This window comes from Thalassophryne amazonica, chromosome 15 (assembly GCF_902500255.1).
Source record: "Thalassophryne amazonica chromosome 15, fThaAma1.1, whole genome shotgun sequence".
Classification (NCBI taxonomy): domain Eukaryota; kingdom Metazoa; phylum Chordata; class Actinopteri; order Batrachoidiformes; family Batrachoididae; genus Thalassophryne; species Thalassophryne amazonica.
Genome location: NC_047117.1, coordinates 69,618,376 through 69,638,726, shown reverse-complemented (window position 1 = coordinate 69,638,726; position 20,351 = coordinate 69,618,376). Strand labels below are relative to the sequence as shown.

General features: G+C 36.1%; 1 protein-coding gene across 1 annotated transcript in view; it reads right to left on the bottom strand.

The window, feature by feature from the left end:
• Positions 1-20,351, bottom strand: part of adgrl3.1 (adhesion G protein-coupled receptor L3.1) — a 479,593-nt gene that overhangs the window by 148,691 nt on the left and 310,551 nt on the right. The window contains exons 9-10 of the mRNA XM_034187839.1: positions 8,574-8,951; positions 6,471-6,574 (exon numbers count right to left, since the gene is read on the bottom strand). Coding sequence (XP_034043730.1) covers positions 6,471-6,574; positions 8,574-8,951 — 482 coding nt within the window. The remainder of the gene's footprint in view (positions 1-6,470; positions 6,575-8,573; positions 8,952-20,351) is intronic.

Below are 20,351 nucleotides of genomic sequence, written 5' to 3'. Positions count from 1 at the left end.
AGAGAGAACAGAGAGAGAGAGAGAGCGAGAGAACAGAGAGAGAGAGAGAGAGCAGAGAGAGAGAGAGAGAGAGAAACAGAGAGAGAGAGAGAGAGAAACAGAGAGAGAGAGAGATAAGGGTGATTCTTAGGCTACGGGCACTTATGTCCTTTGATCATATTGTATGAAAAACAGAAAAAAGGGGAAATTTCACACTTTTATAGTTATCTTTACAATGAAAGAGTTTTAAGAAATTTGTTCTAGTAGTCTATGATGACTTTTTCACCTTTTTTCAGCATCATTATATGCAAATATTGCCGTTTTGTGCTTGTCCCACACACAGACCTTTGATCTTCAATGATAAAAATGAATGGTAAAAAAACGTTTTTTCTAATGTTTTAAAATATCTCTGAATAAAATATCAGTAAAATAATCAAAACATAATTGGGGTATTCAATGTCATACAACTGTTGTGATTTTTTTTTAAACAAAATGTAGTTGTCCCACACTATTGCCGTAATTTCCAACACAACACTGTAATGTCCCTTTAAACAGTTTGTATGAAAGATTGTTTGGGTAATTTCTATGGAGATAAACAGTGACATCAGAGCACATGTATATAGCGCCAAATCACAACAAACAGTTTCCCCAAGGCGCTTTATATTGCAAGGCAATGGTGTGGTGGAAATTACATTTACAAGGCAAATAGTGCCCATAGTTAAAGAATCACCCATAAATAGAGACAGACAGAGATAGAGATAAATAGAGATAGAGATCAATCAAGACAGAGAGAGATAGTGATAGAGATTGATAGAGATAAATAGCGATAGAGATAACGATCGAGATAAAGATATAGATAGATAGAGATAGAGACAAATAAAGATAGAGATAATATAGATATAGAGATAGATATAGATATAGAGATAGATTAAGACAGAGATAAATAGAGAAAGAGACAAATAGAGACATAGATAGAGAAAAATATAGATAGAGATAAATAGAGATAGAGATAATTAAAGGTAAATAGAGATATAGAGATAAATAGAGATGGACAGAGATAACTAGAGATATATAGAGATATATAGAGATAGAGAGAGAGATAGAGAGATAGATAGATAAATAAAAATAGAGATAAATAAAGATAGAGATAGAGAAAAAATGGATAGGGATCGATAGTGATAAATAGAGATAGATGGAGATGGAGATAAATAGAGATAGAGATAAACAGAGATAGGGATAAATAAAGCTAAATAGAAATAAATATAGATAGAGATGAATAGAGATACAGATAAATACAGATATGGATGATAGAGATAGAGATAAATAGAGATATGGATAAAGAGAGATAGGGATAGATAAAGATGAATAGGGATAGATATAGAGATAAGGATTAAATAAAGTTAGTTAGAGATGGACAGAGATAAACAGACAGAGATAGAGATAGATAGTGATATAGATAAATAGATATATATAGAAATAGAGATAAATAGAGATAGATATAGAGCTAGATAAAGACAGAGATAAATAGAGTTAAATGGAGATAGAGATAAATAGAGATAGAGAAAAATAGAGATAGATAGAGATAAAGAGAGATAGAGAAAAATAGAGATAGATAGAGATAAACAGAGATAGAGATAAATACAGGTAAATAGAGATACAGAGAAAAATAGAGATAGATAGAGATAAACAGAGATAGAGATAAATACAGGTAAATAGAGATACAGAGATAAATAGAGATAGAGATATATAGAGATATAGAGACAGAGATAAATAGAGACACATAGAGATAGAGGGAGATATAGATAAATAGATATATATATATATATATATATAGATAGAGAGATGGAAATGAATAGAGATAGAGATAAAGAAAAAAGAGAAATAGAGATATAGATAAATAGAGATAGAGATACATAGAGATAGAGAGATAAAGAGATAGAGATAGATATAAACAGAGATTTAGTGAGATAGATAAAAAGAGATAGAAATGATTAGAGATAGGGATGATAGAGATAAAGATAAATAAGGATAGAGATAAATAGAAATAATTAGGAATAAAGATAAAGAGAGATAGAGATAAATACAGATTGAGATAAATAGTGATGGTCAGAATTAAATCGAGAAATAGAGATATATAGAGATAGAGATAGAAATGGATAGGGATCGATAGTGATAAATAGAGATAGATGAGATAGAGATAGAGAGATAGATAGAAAAATAGAGATAGAAATGGACAGGGATCGATAGTGATAAATTGAGATAGAGATAGATGGAGATAGAGATGGATAGAGATAAATAAAGCTAAATAGAAATATATATAGATAGCGATACACAGAGATAGAGATAAATAGAGATAGAAATACATAGAGATATGGATAAATAAAGATTGATAGAGATAGAGATATAAAGATAAATAGATATAGAGATTAAATAGAGCTAGTTAGAGATGGACAGAGATAAACAGAGACAGAGATAGATTGTGATAGAGATAAATAGAGATAGATAGAAATGGAGATAAATAGAGATATAAATGGAGATAGAGATAGATAGAGATTGATAGAGACAAATACAGATATAGATAAAGGTAGAGATAAATAAAGATAAATAGAGATAGAAAGAGATCAATAGAGATAGGGATAATAGAGACAGAGTTAAATAGAGATTTAGATAAAGGTAGAGATAAATAAAGATGAATAGAGATAGATAGCGATAGAGATAAATACAGATAGATAGAGACAGAGATAAATAGAGATAGAAATAAAGATAGAGAGATATAGATAGAAATAATTATAGATAGATTCAGATAGAGATAGGGATAAATATAGAGATAGGGATAAAAAGAGATAAATAGAGAAAGAGATAGATAGAGATAGAGATAACTAGAGATAAATATGGATATAGATAGATAGCGATAAATAGAGATAGAGTTCAATGGGGATAGAGAGATAGAGATAAATAGAGATAGAGATAAATCAAGAAAGAGAAAGATAGTGATAGAGAATGATAGAGATTGATAGAGATAAATAGAGATAGAGATAAAGATTGAGATAAATAAAGATAAAGATAATAGAAATATAGAGATGGATAGAGATGAATAGAGATAGATTTAGAGATAAATAGAGATGGATAGTGATAGATAAAGAAAGAGATAAATAGAGATAAATGGAGATAGAGACAAAGAGACAGATATAGATAGAGATAAATAGAGATTGAGATAGTAAAGGTAAATAGAGATACATAGATAAATAGAGATAGAGAGAAATAGAGATATAGAGAGAAATAGAGATATAGAGAGAAATAGAGATATAGAGAGAAATAGAGGTAGATGGAGAGAAATAGACATAGAAAAAAACAGAGAGATAGAGATAAAGGTAGAGATAAATAAAGACAGATAGAGAGATAGAGATAAATAAGGATAATTAGAGATAGAGATAATTATAGATAGAGATAGACAGAGACAGAGATAAATATAGAGATAGGGATAAATAGAGATGGATAGAGAGAGATAGAAATAAATAGAGATACACAGAGATAAGTACAGATAGATCAAGATTAATAGAGATCTGGTGACAAACATGTCTTTTCAAACTACAGGTCAATCTCACTGTTACCACAGTTTTCAAAAATTCTGGAAAAATTATTTGTAAAGAGGTTGAATGATTTTATAACTAAACATCATATACTCAGCGAACAGCAGTATGGTTTTAGAAAAAAATTGTACTACTTCATTGGCTTTAATTGATTTTGTTGAACAGGTCACAAATGCAATAGAGATGAAGGAATACATTGTAGGGGTTTTCTTTGATTTGCAGAAAGCATTTGATACCATTGATCACACTTTATTATTGGACAAATTACAGATGTATGGTATTAGAGGATTGGCCTTTAATTGGATAGCTAGTTATTTACGCAATAGGTAGCAGTGTGTTCAATTTGGAGGGAACACAGGGGGTCAGTCCTTGGGCCTTTATTGTTTTTTGTTGTATATTAATGATATAGGTTTGGTTTCTAAGTCTGAGTTGTATTTTGTTTGCTGATGATACGACTCTGTTCGGTAGTGGGAATCATTTGGGACAAATTCTTGGACATGATGGAGAGAGAATTGCAAAATGTTAAATATTGGTTTGACTCAAATAAATTATTGCTTCATCTTGGTTAAACAAAGTGTATTATATTCAGAAATAAGCCCAGGAATTTAACTAGAAACTTACTATTGAATGATGCAGAAATTGAAATTGTATCTGAAACCAAATTTCTTGGAGTTTTTTTATTGATGATAAATTATGCTGGAAAACTCATATAAAATATGTTAAATCTAAAATAGCAAAAGTTATTGCTATTTTGTATAAAACACAATACTTCCTCTCCCAGCATTCGTTGGTTACATTGTATCATTCATTACTTGTCCCATACAGGACTTATTACATCGAAATTTGGGGAAACACATATATAGCAAAAACAAATCCAATATTTCTGTAACAAAAGAAAACTATAAGAATGATAAGCAAAAAAACCACACTGTGAACCAACGTTTGACAACCACTGTTTGCTTGTCTTCACATTTTGAAATTCTGAGACTTGGTTGATCATTTTACAATACAGATCATGTATAAAGTTAAAAATGGACTGTTATCTCAACATGTCCAGGAGCTGTTTAAAGTGAGGGAGTCCTGTTATTATTTGTGAGGAATAATGGTATTTGATAGAAGAAAGATTTGAACTACTGTTAAAAGTCATTGCGTGCCTGTGAAAGGTGTTAAAATCTGGAGTAAATGTTCTGATTGTATTAAGTTATCTGGTACACTGGCTTGCTTTAAAAGATTATATAAAATCAATATAATTACTTATTATAGTATGAAAAATTAAGCAAACTGACTTTGTGGCTACTTTTCTGTTTATTTGTCCGTTGTATTACTGTTTGTCTCACTGTGTTCAAACATTTTATTTCACTGATTGGTATTTGTTGTTCTGAGTGTATTTTCATGTGTATATAGTAACTGGTGTAAGGGGTGATCGTTTATAAGCTTCTGCTTCAACCCACACCCGTTTGGCTGCACTAAAATGGGTAATTGTTTAGAAGTTTTGCTTTACTTTCTTTTTTTTCTCTTGTTTTGTTTTGTAAATGAGAGATTTTTTTGTGATGTATGTTTGTGCGTGCTGAATAAAACCATTCATTCATTCATTCATTCATTCATTCATTCATTCATTCATTCATTCATTCATTCATTCAAAAACAGCAAAAATTGTGACAAAGGTCAGCTTCAGTTTGTACAGGGATCAAAAAATTAAAGTTGCTCCAATTTCAGTAAAAGATTATGCAAATAATTAGTTGAAATTAAAGGATTAATAAATGCAATAGTTCTGACCGTGTTGAATGTTTGGTCTCCAAAGTAAAAATCAAATAAGTCACGTCCATTGGATTCTATGACGTGACATATGTTACAGTGTAACGTGAAAACTAAGCTTCACAGAGGGTGCATACTGTTTCTTTTAAACCTTATTATCTCAACCAATAATTTGCATCTCTTCTTACCAAAATTGGAACAGTTTTGAGCCCTGTACAAACTGAAACTGACCTTTGTCACAGGTTTTGCTGTTTATACCCCATAACTCTATAGCATTCAGTCATAAATAGTCCAAACTATACCTTTTTGTAATTGTTATGATCAGACAAATAGTGTGGTACATTTCACAATATGAATGGAGGAATTTTACATTTTGACCTCTGTGGAATTCTTCATTGACCCCTACCTTGCTATAACTACCCATCATACATGTTTGTGTAGCCCATGGTACACTGAGGCTGGATTCTAAGTGTCGCTTCATCCCCTTAAGTGGTACCAAAAACCTGCTTGGCCCATGGACTATGTGGTTTGGTAAACGTTTGGAATTCTTTTCCCATAGGCTCAGTTGGTATTCAATATATGTTTTGCATACTGGGTAAACATTCTTTCATAACACTGTTTATTTTACAGAAATTATTCCTACTTCAGTGCCTCTGCAGTAAAGGTAATTTCACAGAGATCATATTTTCCCATGACACCTTTAAAAAAAAAAACTAAACTAAAAAACAAAACATAAATCCTTTTGGCTCATGTGAGATCACATACAAAGCCATAAATTGATAGTCTAGGCACTAAAAAGAACTAAAACAGCAATTTCTGGAACGTAAGTGCCTTTAAGAGTCCAACTCTGCACAAACAATGGTTTTTGTGCAAGAGTATAATGACAATTAGCCTACTGCAGTGTTAGAACATTGTGAAATAATGACCTATTTGTAAATGTGCAATCCCTTAACAGCTATAGAAGATTTCTCAACTCTCAGACTAAGGTTAACAAGTGAAGATGTGCCTTGGCTGAATTGTTTGGCCCTGCGGTTAATGCATCTTCACGCATTGGAAACCGCTTCTGGATGATATTCACTTCACATGCCCTTAAAATAAAGCTCAACAGAATCCGCAATGGCCAGCAGCAGCAACATTCAGACTTACTTTCTGCATGATGTGGTTGACCCAGGGCGACGTGCAGTTGCTGAGGTCAGGGCCTTGGGGATCCCAGACACCCAAATGGGCCATGCACATGTACGTGGCCACGCCTGCAAGACAAGTAAACAAACAGGCTAAGACAGCACTGACATTCACCAGGAGACACATACACTGTTGAGGTGCCCGGGGTTCATCTGGCAGTTTCTGTTTTTGCAGCGTGTGCCTGTGCGGACAAATCACATGTGTCATGAGAACTCACTGATAAAAGTGGGCTGAAGAAATGTGCAACTTCCAACTGGTAACTCACAGCAAGCATTTTTGCAAGTGCATGACTTTATACTGTGTATTTTTTTTTTTTTTTTTAGGATAAATCAAGAATTTATGACCGACTTTCTGAGAGCAGCAACAAGGCCAACAGCACAAATTTAGAGCTGCAGCAGGGGAATAATACTGAATCAAATTCTCACCTTTGCACAAACTGTATGTTTTATGTGTATCTATGCACAATGACCTACGCGATTTCATGTCAATACAAAGTACAAGTGCACACACTTTTGATTAAATAGGATGCTACATCCATGTTAGTCCAAAGTCAGTAAGATAAGTGCAGAGGATACATAATGCAAGTGCACTATGACTACAGAGCTGAATTAAAAGTATATTTATACTTAAAAAAAAAAAAAAAAAAAAAAATATATATATATATATATATATATATATTAATTACACATTTTTTATTTTAATAATACTTTTTAAATGATTAGAAATTTCAAGAACAAACATTGAATTTTCAGGTTCAAAATTTATTTTTTCAATCTTTTATTTTTCAGATTACAAAACGTTTGGCCTGGATTTAGCTCCATAGGCCACACCCCCCATCAACAGTGAAGGAGGGCAGGTATGATGTGACTGAACGCTTGACAGCAGTACATGTGGGCGTGTCTCACATATGACCACCAAGATCACAACTCAGATCTCAACAACCAGTGAGGCTTCAGTGTAACTTTTGGTCTTAAATGATTTAAACACCACAAGTTTCTATTTGTTGCAATTAAAAGCAGTTGCTGAAAATACCAGTATTGACCTTTCATCCTGATGAAACGGCCCCTTGCAAGAACCACTCAGGCTAGAGAGCTGATTTTGCTTTGTTTGTGTTGGGCCCACAGCCTATAGAATAGAACAATGCAAAGATCTCATCCTTCCTAAATGTTCTAAACTGCCACCACCATCAGAAATACAGACCATGTGGTTTGGAACAATGGGCCATAAAATCCATTAAAGACAAACGACCAGCAGAAAGGTTGGGGGGGTGGGGCAGAGAGAGTGGGGAAAACATCTGGCAGGGTACCGGAATGGAGAAACCAGCCAACCTCCCCAGGACCTTCGCAGCAACACCAACAAAAAACCTCAAGAAGGCCTCGTCTCAAGCATGTCTTTCTAGTTCCTGCTCATCATCCGGCCTATCATGCAGAGGTGAGCTCTGGATGCCTTGACGCCATCAATCTAATCATACGCGCCAACGACAAAATGAGCCACAAATGCTTTACCCATCGACAAGGGTACCGGATGTTATTGTCACTAACATTAAAGGAAAGGGGAAAAAACAAACAAAACTTGTCTCCATCAGCACTGCAACCAAAACTGGAAGGTTTAAAAGTGAACTGTTTCTTGACGGAACCTTTTTTTCAAGGAAAATCTAACCACTTTTGCTTATAATTGTTTACTGAGCCATGCTACAAATAAGTGGAATTGCCACACTGCTCCATGAACATTATTACCATTTGCAACTATTAACTTACGCTAATAACCACACCTGCCCTACCTGTGCACATTTGTTATGTTTGTTTTTTATGTGTAACCCCCCCCCCCCGCAAAAAATGTCTGGAAATAACAGCAGTCAACAATCATCTCAATGAAATGGCCGCTAACTGTATCTCAACAACTGCTGAGGCTAGACCTCAAAATGCACAAATTTGTCTTTGCTATTGCTGAACAGTCACTAAAAACACCCAAATGAAATGGACCCTGCTGAGGGATGCTAAGATTATGTTGGATCCAACTGAAATTTATTTTCCAAAAAATGGAATCATCTCCCTTGTAGCTTCATACCTAGTGTTCCCACAGGGCAGGGCTGCTTGGCTGTCTGGCCTTGCTGGGTCCGGGGCCACGATATATCGGCGGTCAACCTCGGAAGGCAGAAGTCCTGAGGGGGCAGCGCTGGAGGCTGTGGGGCTGCAGGGCGGATTTGCACTGGTGGGGAGCGTCCCCCAACTTTCTGGTTCGAGTCAGGAATTTGGTTAGTGTCAGACGATGAGCCACCAGCTGGAATCAGGATGGGCAGGCGGACCGTGGTGGTGGTATGATAACGTTGGCCAGGGGAGGTGGTGAGGAGTGGCCGTGGGGTGGTGTAGAAGGGAGGAGAACGGGTGGTGGTGGTGGTGCGGCTGGTAGATGAAGAGGATGAACCTCCTCCTCCTACTCCTATGCCTCCACGGTTAGGAGGAATCATTGGAGAGCGGTAGTCTGAAGAGATAAGAAAAAGAGGAGAGAGTTGAAATTCACATTAATAGTTTGCTTGGATATGAAACTTGTATTCTACTCAACTATTACTGACAAACACAATCATGTTTCAAGACATTCATTTATTCTAATCAGGTTTGTCAGGGAGGAGCTGAGGTTTCTGATGACATCCCGGTGTCAGTGTTGTTTCCTCGTCAATGTAAGCCTCTGATAAACCTCTGTGATGGATGAGCAACATTAAATGAACTCGAAGGGGCACTCAGAGCATCCTGTCAATTAATTCTTTGTGATTCAGTAATACCATAATACAGGATTCACCAACCCTGCACCTGGAGATCACCAGACCTGCATATGTTTTGTAGATCTCCCAGGTCCACTCACTGCTAATTGACTAAGTCTGGTGTGCTAGGCCAATCAAGAGCTAAGCAACATGAGAGTTGACAGATGATCTCCATCAGCAGTGGTGAACACAGTTCCATTAATGCGCTAATGAACAAAGCTAACATTTTGTTAGTAGATTAGTTTTTCAGCTAACTTTGAAAACCATCAGCGGACCAGTTGGCTTCTGCTAAATTTAGTTCTACTAACTTTCAATCCTCTAACATGATTTTTTTTTTTTTGCTGGTAAAGTCAGTAAATGTAATGGTCAAAAACATTTGTAAACCCAAAAATCATACATGTTAGTTCCTGTTTATGAACACAGAGAGCTAGCTAACACTTAGCAAAAAGAAGTTTATTCAAGTGTACTATGAGTATACTTATTTTTACTAAAATTGAGGAAGTACACTTGAAGGTGACTTTTTATAAACTATATTTTTTATACTTAAGAATAGTATAGTGAAGTGTACTTGGCTTATACTGAAAAGTATAAACAAAAGTCTAAGTCTAAGTACATTAATACTAAGACTTACACTTATACCTTAATACTAAAACTTTCTGCCACAAAGTACAAACACTTATTATGCACTTGGAGCAAGATATACTAAGTCAAGCCACTGACTCAAGTAACTGAAAAGAAGTCATAAAAGTACAGATTTTTTTTTTTCTATGTAGTTATTTATTTTTGGTTCCAAAGGTTCGCACTTTTCTTTTACCTTTTTTTTGACAAGGAAGTACTTTAGTTCTCAGTTGAAGACGCTATGTTTACATTTTTACAAATAAGGACTTGATCTTGGAGAGACCATTATTGTACTTCTTCCTTTACTTCCATGTATTTTATGTATCTTATTTTTGTTTTATTCGTGTGTTTGTATGACTGTTTTATGACTGTTTTTTTTGTCTTTTTTGTGCTGGTGAGCCGAAGACAATTTTCCACATCGGTGGACAATAAAGAATTATTCTATTCTATTCTATTCTATTCTATTATGTTTACATTTTACATGCACTTTTTGGTTTAATTTTCTCCACAAAGGAAGGACTTGATTTCATAGGTCTTTGTTTTTGAAATGTTTGAAAATATATCAAACTTGTTTTCAGCATTCTGTCTTGTGATTTTTTAAATGCATCACACTCTTGTGTACATACAGTATGAGTAAACGTTAAGAATACTTTAAGGAGTATATTTTCAGTATATAAATAGTAAGTTACAAGTAATATGCCAAGCAAAATTAAAGTATAAAAAGTAAAATAGTGAAATAACCAGTGTGTATAAAAGTATACTTTAAGTATACGATAATAAACTAAAAATAGGGATTCAAAGTATACAACTAGTATAATGGCAGTATATCGATAAGTGCACTTGTTGTATACTTTAAGCATAGGAGAGGGATATATCAAGTACATTGATAAGTGTACGTGTGGTATACTTTAAGCATACAAGAGGGATATACCAAGTACATTGATAGTATATAGATGAGTGTACTTGTATACTTTAAAGTGTACTTTTGCAAATTTAAAACGAACTTTAAAATATACTTTTATAAATTTGAAATGTTCCAATTTAGTCCATAAAAATATTAAATTTGTGTACTTTCTAGTATACTAACAGTACATGGTCTGTAGTATACTTGCTATACTTTTACTGAAGCATACTTAATAAAATGAACTTTAAGTATACTACTTTTTGCTAAGGGAACACTTCCGGTTCACAGGTCAAAGCACACGAGTGCTGGTAAGAAGATAAGAAGTTACACTGTGGACAAAAATGGTATGTAATCAGCTCAAAAGTCAGTATTTTTTATTTATTTATTTATTTTTGTGCATTTGTTTTGTGTTTGTGAATAAAATACAGGTGAGCTGTAGCTCCATTAATGTTAATAAATACATAATATAGAGATAAACTGTGACTTCTAATACTGAAATTTACTGCTTTTGATAAAGATGATGACAGTGTTTGGGGTTTTATTTTTTATTTATTTATTTTTCATGCATTTGTTTTGTGTTTGCCTTTGAATTTACCCAGCAGCCCCTGCGGTGCTTAAACTTGAAACTGGCTTATCAGTAGTTGACAGTGACAGAGTCAATACACGAAGTTAGCGGTTAGCTGTAACATCTGCTCAATTTTTTTTTAGCGGTTTATCAGTTTAGCGTTATAAAAATGAACTTTAATGGTTCTCAAAGCTAACTTTCCAGGTAGCTGTGACCACCACTGTCCATGAGCACAGTTGGTGATGTCTGTCATAATATAAGGTTCTGTATGGGTTTGGAATTTGACCAAAAGGTAAAGTCAGGACTTTAACCTCTTAAAATTACCCAAAGTCAAAGGCCATGTTCCAAATAGAAAGGCCATATTCGTAAGCATCAATGCTGAGCAAATTTTTCAAAATAGCCATTTTAAACATGCACTATATATAAGCATTACGTCAAATATTGATCTTGACCTGTGGCCAATCAATTTTTCCTCAACATTAAATCTGTTTGTCCGTGGCTGACTCATTTATTCCACCAAGTTTGGTCCAACTTGGATCAAAACTCTCATTTTTTTCACACACATCAAACAAGCTGAGCAACACAACGGTTGTGTAAATTTAGCACAAATTGTCCGGTCTACCCGGTGGGACTGGTCACAGTAGGTTCTCGTTGCCCAACTTGGCAGGAAGAAACATTATTTCAGTGTCACGCATGATTCATATCAGTAGTTTACGTCAATGGTAGCAGGAAGACCACTGAATGCACACTCTTTTTTTTGTCAACATTTTACTGGATAAAGGCTTCATTATTCACACTGACCCCATTGCAGAAAGAAATAAAGAATGCATGCAATGAGATGATGGAAAGAGAAGAAAACAACACGATTTGGAAAGGTTTTATCACTGCTTTTTAATCAAGATACTGTCTAGTCTGTCTAGTCCCTTTAATTTCAAACTACACTATGTGTGTCACAAAACAACTCAGTCAAAAGCTGGGTAAAAAGGAATCAACCATTTTTCCTCACTTCCACTTCAAACATTTTTCTTGTTCTTAATCACTGATTTTTTATTTTTTTTTAGACCTCACTTGCATGTGTGTGTGTGTGTGTGTGTTAACATGGCAGAGAATGGTATTTTAAAAGCGGAAATAAAAGTAACTGACTTCAGTTTTTAACAATTTGTAATATATATAACAAATTTTGTTGCAGAGAGTAGGGAAATTGGGAGTTAATTCAACGGGAAAATAAACATGCTATTTCTTGAGGATACAAAATATTTTCTTAAACACACACTAACTTAATATATATGTACTATTTGCAGGTACATACATACTTTATAGATCTGTTTTCAAGACACTTGGTGACCTACATTAAAGGGCATGATGTTAACATTTTTTCAGCCTTATTGATGCTCAGACATTATTCTCCGTCAAGCGTCTGAGTCCTTTACTCACCTTTGGAAAAAAAAAAAAAAAAAAACTGTTTAAGAAAAGTACTGTTAAAGAACGACATAGGTGTCAGAAAAGCACCTTCCTTAGACCTCAAAAATACATCAAAATGCATTTTTCCAAATTCTAAAATTCCACTGTGCCATTATTAATCTGTTCTTGCATTTGAATTATTTATCTTTATTTGTATTTATAGTTACATTTGCAAACTGCTTTTTTTTTACTTTCACTTTTGATACTCTGTGCTTCTTCCCCTGTGTGCTGCTATACAATGCTGCTGGAACGTCAATTTCCCTGATGGAGTCTAATCTAATCTAATGTTATGATAACTTGCAATACATATTTCAAATTTTGGAATGGACCACATTGTCACCAGACAAACTGACAAAAACTATCAGAAAACTGGCCCAAGGCTGATATATTAAATATAACTGGCTGTAATTTCTTCAAATGTTGCTTAACATTAACAGATTACTTCTGTGTGTGTAGCGCTCTCTCTCTCTCTCTCTCTCTCTCTCTCTCTCTCTCTCTCTCTCTCTCTCTCTCTCTCTCTCTCTCTTCTCTCTCTCTCTCTCTCTCTCTCTCTCTCTCTCTCTCTATATATATATGTATATATGTAATTATATTTTATTTGAAATGATGCAGTTGTCAAAGATGAACACAACACAGATGCTTGAATGTTTAAAAAAATATTTTATCGTGCAGTGCAAATATTTCTGCTTCAAACTCAAAATGTCAGATGTGTCTCATTCAAGTCTTTAATAATAATAATAATAATAATAATAGTAAGCCCCTTCAGCTGCTCCCTTGTTTGCACTCGGGGTCGCCACAGCAAATCCAAGGTGGATCTGCATGTTGATTTGGCACAAGTTTTACGCCGGATGCCCTTCCTGACACAACTCCACATTACATGGAGAAATGTGGCAGGGGTGGGATTTGAACCTAGAACCTTCCGAACTGAAACCAAGCGCATTAACCACTTGGCCACCACCCCTGCTCAATAATAATAATAATAATAATAATTATTATTATTATTTATTATTATCTCAAATTAAGCAGTTGTCACAACACAACAGAGATAATTTTTTTGTATTTTGACTATTATTGTGTTAATAATAATAATGAGGATGATGATACTGATGATAATAATAATAATATCAATAATAGTAATAATATATTACTATTATTGATATTATTATTATTATTATTATTATTAACTTGATTCTTTAACTTTCAGCAAACCCTGATCCAAGAGCATTTGGTGCGTCTTTGTCTCTGGTGTTGATTTAGCCACACAAACTGCATGTACTACATGTACTACATGCTGGTCAGTGACTTTGAAAGGTTACTTCCAGTTTGTCATCTGTCTGCAGAACTGTGAGTGTTGTGCACAAGTAAAAGCGCTGTGATTGTGTGAGCTGATGTAACAGCATGTGTACAACGTGCAAACAGTGCTGTCTGCAGACTGCACACACGCAAGCTCGGGGCCAGTCTGCAGGATTGTACTGCAACCACATGACCTCAGGACGTGTATTCAGTGAGTTTTAAGGTTAATTAAAGACACCGTCAGTACATCGATCCTTCTCTCTTTCCATCTGGATGACTGACAGCTGTGTAACGCCGCACTCCTCCACTGCATTCACTTCTTTTCCTCCTCATCTCGATGAAGTCCTTCTGTACCTAAACTCTGCTGCTCCCATTACTGAATCTGTCTCGCCCTGCCTCATGCATTTTCCACGGAACATTGCCATCAATCATGCGTGGCAGCAGTGGCCTGGGGACGAGCTGTCAATCTGCGTGCGTGTGCGCTTATGAAACACAGTGCGCGTCTGTCTGAACTCAAATGGGAAGTTCCATTTGAGCCTCTGCCATGACAATAGGAGAGTAATGGTGTATGTGTGTGTCTGAGGTTGATGCCTGCTGTCATTTCAGTACAGGGCAGAAAACACAGGGGCTGGCAGCTTGGAGTGAGCTCAGACAAAAGCCTGCAAGCGTCACAGGCAAGAGGCTACAGCACTTCATTACCCATGCATCTCTCTTTCTCCCTCCCTCACCCTGGTCTCTTCACATTTTCCACCTGATTTGAAATCTTCCCAAAAACTTTCTTTAAATTCCTGCACATTCTGCAGCCTGTATTTCCACTCTGTGCATACGTCTTTCATGTCTTTTACATCCTTCATTGCATGCTCTTTTGAAGCATTTATCCAAAAACAAGGCTGGTAAAATGATGAAATCATCACCCTTGATTCTGTGAAAGACGGCTGAATGGAGCAACACGAACGTGACACAACAGCCTAATGAAACATTTATAAGGCTTAAAAAGACAGGAGGTTGTACTCACGGGGACAGACGTATCTCCCTGCGATTAAGCTGAGGAAGCCCTGAACAAATGCACTATGACAACTTAGTGATGTCAGCGAACCGAAATGTGTTTGTCGCCAAGACCGATGTCAAAAGAACACGTTTGTGACACTCGGTGGGAATACAGTCACAAGCTGAGTACAAGCTGTTCACTTGGAGATTTCAAACTTTATCCGTGAATGTCGACAACACATTCTGATGGATATGGTTTTAGATAAACATCCGTATTCATAGTGTAAGATTTGTGGAGGGAGTGGGTGACATGCTAAACATTTCAACACCCATTTCACATAGGGAGTTAAGTTTGTGATGCCGATCCAAATTATTTAATATTGAGATGTTTGCAGACACTGAGTCCCAATCTGATACTTGTATGTTCCAAGATAACACACTTTAATAGCACACACTAGCAAGCACAAGTCAACTAAGAAAAAAATTCCTTCAGTTCAAGCTACTCTCTGTTTTTTATTTGTTCATTTATTCTATTATTTTATTAAAATTAACAATGGAAACAAATAGAATGTTTTAAAAATAGTCTATTTTTCTTATATTTCTATATATCTTATATTTGTATATAATGGTATATTTTTCTTATTTTTCTCTTTCTGTCCACAGCTAGACTTATAAATAATGCCAGACACCCCTACTTACCCTGCTCCCCCTCCCCACAAAGTACAGACTGAAAGGTACTGTACATCTGCATGCCTGCACAGCCCCATTCCACTATATTTATTTGAGAGTAAACATAGTTTTGCCCATTTTTTTATTTGACTCCTTTACTTCTTACAGAAGTATTTTTTTCCTTTGCTTTTATTGCTGTTTATGCACCAATTACTTTTACAGAAGTTTTTTTTTCTTTTTCCTTTTCTTTTATTGTTGTTTATGCACCAATGACACCAGCTCAAATTCCTTGTATGTGAGAACTTACTTGGCAATAAATTCGATTCTGATTCTGATTATATGGCTCATATCACTTACAGTTAGTGCAGCTTTGTTGTAGTAAAGCTGGAACAGAGAGTAATACTGATTGAAGGAAACTGATGAAAGACTGGTGACTGTGTTTTAGTTCAAAATACATTCATGGTCATCATTATCATCCTTATTATTATGGTTAAACAGTTGTTTAAAATATGTCTTCAAAGGTGGACCTTTACTCAAGTGGAGGTGCTTCCGACTCACTGGCTATGAGCCTGTATAATCCCTGTTAGAAAGATGCAAACAGACAAAATTACAGGCTAAACACATGTATTCAAGTGGAAAGTACCACATGATTGTCTGATAAGAAGTGGGAAGTCACTTGGTGTGCATCTGAAGGGAAGAAAAGTGTAAATATGCTTCTAAAACATAGACATAAATTACTGATGAATCAGTGGCTCCTAGTTCACCACAGAGTTTATGAAATAAGCGAGATGGAATGCAGACTGATATAAGATTCGTGTTTGATTATTCTGATGCAATCAAAGTTCAGTTCTGATGACTGCTATAATTTCATATCAGCTAGCCTTTTAATTTTCAAAAATATTGTGCCACCCAATAAAAAATTTCTTTCAGCAGTTGGCAGTGTTCATGGCTGTATGAACAGCATTTGCTGCCACACATTCGCTAAAAGTTCTGAATCCACTTAAACAGAATTTTCAGTTTTCAAATTGCCTCTGTTTTTTTTACAAGTGAAAAAACCCCCCGACATATTTACAAATACAGATTTATTTGTAAAACCCACCACACGTTTCAGTAAAGCTGCGTTTACACATAACGACGACAAGTCACGAATGCCACGAAGTTGGCCGCTGATCACGAATGTGATGATTCAGGGCAGAGGCGTCAGGTGTCCTCAGGAACTGCTGCAACCTGTTACCACACGTTACGATTAATGGCACATGTTGCTGGAGAATTATCAGGAACCATTACGCGTAACAGCGCATCGTTAAGTTCTGTCACGTTGTGAATGAGGTGAATTGTCTCCACACACACACATACACACCCACCCATATTCATCCAACTGTTGATAACAATTCAGATCGCTCCAGTTTTTCAGAAGAACTTTGTGACTGCATGCATAGTTGGGCTCTGTGCCATGGAGTGGTGCAGAGAGGAGGAGGAGGACAGAGCCAGATGTGTGGCTTCATGCAGCTCTCGTCTCGTGCCTTTTCCCAAACATCAGGCACATGCAGCAGGTGGAGCACCTGCAGGAGCGCGCTGAGGAGCACTGAAATGAGACTTTTAGCCGACTTGGTGTCAGCAATCAAACTGAATGTGGTTTAATTGTGCGCACAGTTCTTCCTCCGGTGGACTGGAGGAGGTGCAGAGATGTCTGGCTGCACGTGAGTCTCCTCTCGCTCCTCTGGCTCAGATTCGTTCCCCCGCTCATCGGTTACAACTGCAGGTGGAACACCTGCAGGAGCGTCCTGAGGAGCTTCAGCAGCAACTGTGGAACGACACTTGGCTGACTTCGAGTCACTGTTCCTCTTCAGCATCCTGCATCAAACTGAACGCTGTGGAGCTGAGTTTAATTGTGGGCACGTAACAGAAAACTGATTCGTCGTGGTGCGCAGTGAAATGTGACGCCGCGTTACAAGTCGTGTCAAAACTTGACAGTTTCCGTGTCACTTCATAATAACGCGTGACAGTTTGGGCTCCAAGAACCATCATAGGAACCACTACGAACGTGGTCACGTTCTATTAAGGATCAATACTCATCAAGACGGATCAATACGCTCAGTTGCGATCTCCAGGACACGAGATGAAATGAGGGTGGTGTGTGACATTCGTGGAAGATTTTTTGACAGGCAAAAACATGCTCCACGAATATAAAGAATATCACGCACCAACACGCACTATTAAAAAACCTATTCAGATGTGTTAAGTCATGTAAAGAATGTCAGGAATGTGTCACGAATGACAGAAAAATGACATTTGGAACGTGTCTTGCTCATGTGTAAACGCACCATAAGTTGTGTGTTACCAACCAACCACTTGTCAGGAAACTAATTTCCCCATAATGCATGCCGGCATGTGTGTCTAAACGCTAAAACCTTCAAAATTAGTGCATTACTTTAAAACTAAAACATATAGCTGATATTTTCACTTTGTAAAATGACACACGTAAATTTAATTGATATGCCGGTGAGTCTGTATGGTGTGAAGAGAAATTATCTTTTTTCCCCTTGCCTTCCTCTTTCTTTCTGGCTGGTAGTCAGCTCTTCACTGCCTGCAGAGCATAGAGCTGTACCACTCATAGCTGTCTGTCTGCTACAAAACATGTAACAGGCAGGCACTAAAATCTTTGATTTCAGACTTCACAAATGTTTTTAACTGTTAAGCTTTATTCACTATGCCTGCAAAAAACAGGTTTAAAAATGATCAGAACTAAATTTATCCAAAGCTAATTGGTCTGCTGATGGGTTTCAAAGTTATCTGAAAAGCTAATCCGCTAATGAAAAATTTATCTTTGACAATTAGCGGTTAGCAGATTAGCAGAACTTAGCCCACCACTGCAGTTAATTTAATACAGGCTAGCATAGCTGGCTAATGTGGCTTGCCTACAACAATGCTCACAAGGCAAGGTTATTGAGGGAGCTATCATGGTTAAGATACGTCATGTCTTTTTATAATGTTCTGCCCTACAGATGTCCATGCAACGTATGCTGTGGTGCACATTAGAGCATGGATACCTGACCTGGGCCCGATGGGATCCAACAGGTCAGGTCAGCATTGGACAAATATTTTAAAATGATATTTGGGTTCAAGTCAGATTCAGTCACGTCAGCACAAAGACACTGAATTTATGAAACCCTTCTGAAATGATGATGTCATTGTCCTACAACTCTTAGCTCAGATGCTCATAATGAATGACATGCTTTTGTTGTTGTCAACAGTGTAATTGAACATACTTTTTTGTCTTGGTGGATCATTAATGGGATTTATTTTGTCAGAGTGCTGAAGAAATGATGGATTGCTTTGGTGAATGCTAATTGTGAATAAATGGAGTGCTGTGACACTAATAACCTAATTGTAGAAAGAACTTTTAGCTTTTAAAATAAATGATTTTTTTTTCTTCTTGTTGGAGGCAGGACAAAGCCACAGTGGGCTGAGAAACAACAAGCAATTTCCATAATAAGGAATTAAAGTATTTCCAGATCTTATGTGGACAACAGATGTCATCAGGCTGTGATGATGAATCCAGTTGAAAGAATGCAAACAGGTCAGATTAAAAGATTTTATTCACTCTGTGTGCTGGGGACAACAGGTCTGCTTCACATAACAGAAATGTAAATTTTTGTTAATTAAAAAAGAAATTAAACAACATACAGGATCTAACAGCTTTCTTCCTGTCTGCAAGGATTAAAAAAAAATGGAAATAACAGCGACATTAACAGCATCGGGTTTGGTCACTACTGTGTCTGTCTCGAACCACACTCTAGTGCACATACAGACCCTGTGTTGATTGTAACCTTTAAATATAAAATTCAAAAGCTTTGTAATCTGAGCTAATTTAAGTGTATTTTAATATTTCAACACCATAAAGAGCAAACCAACTGGAATGTTTTGAAGCATTTGTTTCAAATCCTTTGGTGACGTATTGCGCTCCTATCTACTGTAGCACAGCTCATTATGTATTCCATTTGATATTTACTCTAGAACAATGTTCAAAGCAGGTTGCAAAATATTCGGGAGCAGTGTTATGAGATAGGGTCACTACTCTGCAGTGTTGAGGAAAAAAAATGTGGCACCAACCCCAGCCAAATGTTATATGTATTATTTAATTCCACTTCTACTTCCCCATTCTGTTGTATATTTTGCCTCATATTTGTTTCTTTCCATGGCAACTAGCTCGTTGGTTGAGTGGAGTGGAGGGGGCAGAGCACACGACATGTCCAGTATTCAGTCAGCAGACAAACTACATGTTGTTTCGAATTTGACAATTAATCAGCATGTTTGTAGATTGATGCGGTGCATCAGATATCACCAGTTTTAAATGAATTTGTCCCCATTAAATGCCCCTTTTAATTTGAAGGCTTATAACACAATAGCATTCATTGTTTTTGGGTATTTGATTTATTTGTTTTTGTTAGTTTTATTGTTGTTATATTATTGTGGGGGTTTTTTTTACGGACTACTGAAATGAAATTGCCCCTTGTGGGATTAATAAAGTTGTTGATTGACTGATTTCTAAACTGGAGAGGATGGACTTTTCCATCCATCTATCTCATC